General features: G+C 41.7%; 1 protein-coding gene across 5 annotated transcripts in view; it reads right to left on the bottom strand.

Moving 5' to 3' along the window:
* Positions 1-249: 249 nt before the first annotated feature.
* LOC137430216 (uncharacterized) overlaps positions 250-7,454 on the bottom strand; it is an 81,500-nt gene continuing 74,295 nt past the window's right edge. For all 5 annotated transcript variants that reach the window (XM_078780423.1, XM_068120906.2, XM_068120907.2 and 2 more), the window contains one exon: positions 250-1,697. In XM_078780423.1, the coding sequence (XP_078636549.1) occupies positions 1,536-1,697 (162 nt within the window). In that variant the 3' untranslated portion in view covers positions 250-1,535. The remainder of the gene's footprint in view (positions 1,698-7,454) is intronic.

Here is a 7,454-nt window from a genome sequence, read left to right as displayed (position 1 = left end):
TGTCAAAAAATAGCCAGGCCCAGCAGAGCGACACGGCGGCCCACCTGCGAGAGTGTAGCCAAATATCTGGCGCATGTGGAATGACAACAGTTTCCTTGTGGCTGAAGCAATAGAGCCAGTCTGTCTTCCTGCACCCAAAAATTAACAAGTGGGTCAAAATGTTTGTGCTCTTCACACAAACAAGGAGGATAAATGGATAAAATGATCAAATGAGGACAAGTTTGGGTTTTTCATCACAAGACGCTTCCAAAATACTGAAACAACTGTGTTCAATTGCAAAAGCAAATGACCAACCACTTTCACTTATCTCAGCAGCACTACATTACCCATGTATGTATCTGAAACTTTTGAAACGAGTATGAAACAATTTTAATACAATGTCAAACAGGTTGTGGCAGAGAAAACAGAATTAAGGATATTACAATTATAGCATAAAAGGCAACACATGGCATCAAAGGTGCAATCATCAATTTAAAATAGAATCCAAAGTGTATTTCAACCTGGAATCTTGATTGAGGTTTAAAAACCACGAAGGCCCCAATTGCTGTTCAAATCATTTTTTCCACTTTTCTGTGTCATCGAGATCAACAACACCCATCAAAAATCTTTTGAAAGTCAATTCCTGCTAAAGTGGGAGAGTGAGGATTGAAAGGACACCTTATACCTTGTTTCCTTGATATCTCAACGAGGTTTGAAAACAGTGCTGCCCCTCGATACTGCATTTTCATGCAATTTAGCCATTTCGATTTGAGCTGTCAAAACGAACTCATCGGTATTTTATCCTGACTCTTTGCCAAAGCATGTGCATACATTTGAAGTCAACAGGAAGGAAAGGTACCATTATTTGGCCTACAATAATCCTAATTATTATTTGGTTGCTTTTAAAACCACTGCGTAGGAAGAGAGACGGGAGAGAAGTTGCAAAAGACTAAGAGGATGACATGTGAGCTTATCGTAGGAGAGGATACACATTCAGTGTCAAATAATTTAGATGAAGCATTTATTTTGGGTCCAGCTGCACACTTCAGGCCACAGAGTCGACAAGTGGTCCAGATGGGCTAGTCAAGCCCATGGTCTGACTTGCGATATGAGGCTTGAGTGAATGCATGCACCTATCGAAGGTACACAACTTGAATGAGTATCGCCTCCGAGGGATAAGCTCACGTCTCATCTTCTTGCTCCCTTGCAACCCCTCTCTTCTGCCGTCTCTTTGCTTAAAAAATAATGGCATCCATCCTGTAAGCTTATGCTCAAGAGATGTTGAGAAAGAGTACCCTCCCCCCCCACCCCCCACCCCCCAAATCATCGTCATCATCAAAAGGCCCACTGAATGGAAGTCTAGGTCAGGATAGCCCAGGTTGAATGGTACATGGAAACAAGATATAAGAGAGCTTTCACACTTTTATTAAGATATGTATAATAAATGAATAAAGCAGAAAAGACAGAGCTCTGAAGTGTAAGATAATTCGAAAGTCTTCAATCTTCAATTTGTAACGATGCCACATTTTTGCCTTTCACGATTACCCGCTCATGCCTTAAGAGTCAAGGCCCAGTTTCTTCATAGTTCTCCAACGATCCTTGAGCATGACGGAGGTACGTGACACAAAAGGGAAATTTTCCAAAATCAATGCCCACTTGCCGATTCCATAAATCTGCACACCTTCTCTGATCCACTGCGTCTCCTGATCAGTCCAGACCTAAAGACAGTTGGTCCCATCATGATTACTTTTGAAACCAGACAGCAGTAAGCTTACAGTGGCAAATAAATTGACAATTTAAAAAAAGCAAAGCAAGAGTGGGGATGGGACATTCAAATCAAAGTAGTCAGTAATACAACCCCTACCTCTGCCACCAATGCTGACCTCAACACAATGAACATTTTCACTAAAACTAATCATGCTTCGAAACGTCTCCTTTTTCCAAAGTAATAGTTTGAATATAAAATTAATCAAAACAACTTAATTTTTGATGAAAGCGTACACCTCTCGTGATGCAAACTGCAAACTTTACATTTGAAATACACACACGTGTGCCCACACGCACACACACACGGTAGGTCTTGTTCCATCACCTGAAACCCACCCACGTGTGGAGATAGCACCTAAAAGTGCATGCACACTAGGCTTGGGTAAAATAGTAGATTACCCGGTGAAAATAGATTCCCTCCACCGGAAAGGGGAATCGAACCCTAAATTTTACAGAACCGATTGCCCACCTGTAATGGTTCTAAGTCTCCAGAGCCGATTCCAACTATGCCTTATCACATTTCGTCCATGGAGAATCCGTTCGTTGGTTCAGCAAATTATATCAAAAGCTTCTCCTGTTATCTATCTATAATTCCACTAATCTCTGTGTGTGTGTATGTTTGTATGTTTGTATGTTTGTATGTTTGTTTGTGACCGCTGTTTCTCGACAACCACGGGTCCGATATACTTTAAACTTGCCAGGTATATTGCTGGGGACCCGAGGATGTGCCTTTTCAAGGTTTCATATTAATCGGACAAGTAGTTACCGAGCTATGTCCAAAAAACGATTCAACCAATCAGAGAGCAGCGAGTTATCACGTGTGCCGAAAGTGGCGAACAGACTCTGCCTCGGACGGCACATTTGAGAGCGTATTCATTTATTTCACGTTGGCAAACTATGTTGGCGTTAAACTATGTTTTAAAACTAATTAAAACTACTATCTATAATTCCATGGGTTCGATAAAAAACACCGTACTCGCAAGCCGTTCGCTTTGGACCAAACCATTTCATGTAAATAGAGGGGGGGGATTGTCACCGTACTCGCAAGCCGTTCGCTTTGGACCAAACCATTTCATGTAAATAGAGGGGGGGATATAATTTTAGATATATATATAGTACGGGCATGCCCTAGTTCTTTACAAAACAAGCAAAGACGAGTCCGTTTTATTCTCCAAATAGTTTGTTCGAGTTGTGAAGAACATCAGCAGTCATGTACTCACGAACTGTGTGCATGTGGCTCAGATTTCTCCTTCCGACAGCATCCGACAGACAGCATTAGCCTATTATATCTGTATAGATTATAGAGTATTGTGAAATTCCAAAATCATCATATTTTGAACAGCAAAGATATTGTGGCATATTTCCTAACAACAAATGAAAAAAAGTCTGAACCAATCGAGAAACGGTCTGTTGCCTTGTACACAGGGTTAAAAGGTAAACAGGTAAACAGGGTTAAAAAAAAAATTTTATTCAATGGAAAAAAAATTACAATTTTCCAGGAGGTTTGGATTAATTTAAGCAACTTTGACTTCATATTTTCTTTCCCAGGAGCATTTCTGCGTTTCAAGGTGGGACAGAGATAGATGACCACATTAGCTTTTTCGCTATGGGGCAAAATGAGGAAGGAGGAATGGATATGGAGGACCTCCTCAGAAAGCAAGAACCTGCTTCGAAAAGCTGGTACATCATTGAGGATGACCTGGAGCTTCTTTGGATTTGAAAAGAAACTGGAAAAACCGAGCGATATTTTAAATCCGCAGCAAGCTTGATGCGTGCTCCGCGGCAAGAAGTTGTCTTGCATGTTAGTGGGGTGCTTCATGTATTTCCGTAGGAATCAGACGCCCAAAGTGAGATAATGGTTGATTTGACTTTATTAAGGTATGAATTAAAGAAAAATTTTGGGTGACGATTTTTTCGGTGCCCAAAAGGGCGTGTTACGGCCCAAAATCCAAGATGGCTGCCATCGCTCATGGAAAATACAGGGCATGGCATATCTCTGGAACTACTTGATCAATTTCAGTTATTTTGGAGTCAAGTTTAGGGTTTTCAAACATGCGTGATCATTTGGAATAGGTTTCAAGTCGATTGGAGGTCAAGGTCATGTAGTAGCATCAAGGTCAAGGTCATTTTTGACTTCTCGGTGTAAAAATATGCATATCTCTTGGGTTAATTGATCAAATCGCATGATGTTAGAGTCTATTGTAGGGTTTTAAAACATGCCTGATCACTTTGAACAGGTTGCAAGTTGCTGAGAGATCAAGGTCACACTATGGGTCAAATCAAACATCAAAATAAGCTGAACATTTGAAAAATATCACTTTATAACAATTTGGTCATATTACCATTACAGCATAATATAATACAAATGAGATACATATACACAGTAAACACATTGAATCACATTGAATAAGTCTACATTTCAGTCAGGATTGAATTTCAATGGTTACATTATTGGAGCATAAATGCATCATAACACATACCATGTAATATGATGTAAAATCAGTGGCACACAATCCTCCGACTTTCTTATCCCCTTTCAGCTTCCTGCAACAATCACATATCGTCATCTTCATCTTTCATCATGCTGTAGTCAGGAAGATTGCAGCAATCACTATTGTGGCATTTGCATAGTGCAGTGCAATCCCTGGTGTTGGGCTAGCGGCTAGGGTGCCGGCTTAGGATCCGAGGATCCTGGGTTCGAATCCCGGTTGATCGCTGAATTAACGCCAGGGGGGTTGACTCAGCCTGTCATCCTTCCGAGGTCGGCTAATTGAGTACCAGTTCACTGATAATTCCCTGTTTGTCGGTAAAGGCGGCCAAAAGGGTTGGCGTCAGGAAGGGCATCCGGCCGTAAAAACATTGCTTCAAAAAGGGGACCAAAAAAAACAACAACAACCACGGTTCTCGAAAAAGGCCAACCCCCACTTGCGGGGAAAAATGGCCTCTAAAGGTGGTTTTATTTTTATTTAGTGCAGTGCAGGTTGTTCTTCTTGCACGAGCACATGTACTAGGTTTTTTTATCACGAACTCGTTGGTGAATAGTCAGGGGCAAGCCAACATACAGTGTTTGTTTTTGTTTTTGTATACAGAATTGAGGCTCGTGAAAGAGCTAACATTTATTTCACAAACAAATCAAACAGACAAACAAAATATATAACTAGAACGGGCACTCGGTAGAGCGCATACCTTCGCCGCAGCTACTGTTCTGTACTTGGCATGGGAGTGTAGGGAACAGAACAAAAATACGATTTTGACCTTTTCGTGACCTTGACCTTTGACCCGATTGCTCCCAAAATCTAATCAAATGTGTCCCGTATAATAACCAATCATCCCACCAAATTTCATGCAATTCGGTTGAATACTTTTTGAGTTATGCGAATAACATACACACACACACACAGACATACAAATAAATACACAGCGATCAAAACATAACCTTCCGCTTTTGCGAAGGTAAAAAGAGGGAGCGGAAGACAAGATGGGGAGAGAAGGCAAAGCACACAAACACAACATTTGAGAGCAGGGAGATGTGTGGGAGGGAGAGGGCTTGGGGGGAGGAGGCATGGGAAGTGGGGGGGGGGGGGGGGTGGGAGAAGTATAAAACACAAGGACACCAAGGACGTCCAGGACAGAAGTTGGTATTTCAAAAAAGTGGATTTGGGGTGAAATTAGCGGGGGTAGAAAAGATCAAGGTTTTGGATGGGGGAAGATAAGAGATGGTGGTGAACAGCTGTTTTAAAGACCTGTAGGGAGGAGTGGGATTGAAGAGAATGAGGGAGTTTGTTCCAGAGGCAGGCGGGAGAAAAGAGGAATGAAGGAGTGAAGGTGAGCAGAGAGTCTTGATTTTGGCAGTTTAACCATAAGAGGGTTGCAGGCAGATCTTGTGCGACCTGCAGGAATATTTGGGGGACAGAGCCCAGAGAGAGCTGGGGGGGGGGGGCAAGGCCAGAGAGGAATCGATAGAAGATGGAAAGACCACCAACCTGCCTGCGGTGAGTGAGTGAAAGGCCCTTGGAGTTAGCTTAATCGCGGGAGATTCCGATGATTCTGAACGCTTTGGTTTCAACAGCGTGAAGACGAGCTAGGTGTGAGGCAGGAGCACCAGCCCAGAGGGGAGAGCAGTATTCCATTGAAATACGTGTCTACGTGTAGTGGTGTATACACACGTGTAGTGGTGTCTCTACACGTTGGACAAACCCTATATTGTCTTTGGGCTTGTGCTTAACCTGCCTGTCGGTGTGAGTGTTTTAAACCATGAATTGACAACCAACTTCAACACATTTCTGAACCTCTGTATCCCGTTTCCCTCCAACATTCTCAGCATAAGGCCCACACCAGAGGTGAGTAAGAAAGAGTTTGGTGAGGGGAGGGTTTTCCCAATTACTCAGAGAACTATCACCAGAGAACTGCCACCTATATCTACATTTCATAATTTCAGCTCGAATTACACTTGCTACCTCTAACAAGCTCTCTAATACAGCATTTGGCGCCTTTGTGGTAGCATTGTCAACAGCTTCACCAAGATATTTGGATAATAAGACCCTTTCACTCATTTTGCTGAGGAGGCTGAACAAATTTTTTGTTTGGAATTCGATCACTCAGCAATTTCTTCAAATACTTTCTCTGATTGTCTTTCAAGTTTACAATATTGTTTTTCTGAAGTATAGACAGGTACATATTGTTTATTTTAGCCATATTCAATACCACCCAGCATCAAACATCAGTGATGATTTAACATGCATAACAATCTGAACATCTGAAATTGCCCTCATCATATTATCATTGTCTACACTAGTGTCATTTGAACTTGTCCTTTGAGCACCCTGTATACAGCTACTATGATACCACTTTTCCTGAGCATGGGCATCACCAGGTTGATGTAAACTGGACAGTGATGCCCTGATATGATCATCCATGGTGTTAGCCTTGATGTTCAGTAGTGTTTGCCCACGATTGTCCGACACAACCTTGTGAAGTTCTTCCTCATGATATTTGCATTTACCAGAAGTTGGAGCACATATGCATACTTTCTCCTTAGGAACAGCACCCACCTGTCTCTGTGGACGTCCTGTTGTTGATTTGGCTGACCGGCCTCTTTTGACTGGCTGGGCTGGTGAATGAGAGTCAGAGCAGGCTCTTTTTTTTGGGCTCTTTCCAGACGTGACTCATGAACAATTTTCTTACGACAGTCTGAATTATATCTGACCTGTTCTAGCTCTGATTGGGGTAGACTAGAAAGAAAATCTGCTGGAGGTCTCAAACGAACTTCCCCGAGGTCAGCCAGACTTTCTGCATAGCGCAATATATCACATATATTTTCAACATCAGGGTCAGCCACAAGGTTTCCAGAGTCACTCTTACACACCAAACACACATGTGGTGTTGCAGTAGTTTCAGACATGTTTGATTTCTGTATATAATCTTGATCGTTTGGAGCAGGATAACTTTAACTTGATTTGATGGAATCAGGAAGCTGAAATAGATAATATAATGGGGATTAATAATAATAATAATTGAAACCAGCCCAACATTTGATGAACAAATTCAAGAAAAATTGACTTCGTATGAAAAGGGCTAAACAGAAATAAATTATGTTGCAATTTATTTTGGGCGATATGCATATTTCTGCATAGAGATGTAAAACATTAGTTTGACATTGACCCTACTGCATGACCTTGACCTCAAATTGACTTGAAACCTGTTCAAAA

The sequence above is a fragment of the Myxine glutinosa genome, chromosome 6 (assembly GCF_964187855.1).
Source record: "Myxine glutinosa chromosome 6, kmMyxGlut1.1, whole genome shotgun sequence".
Classification (NCBI taxonomy): Eukaryota; Metazoa; Chordata; class Myxini; order Myxiniformes; family Myxinidae; genus Myxine; species Myxine glutinosa.
Note: the sequence above shows the minus strand (reverse complement) of the source record. Positions and strands in the feature narration are given on the sequence as shown.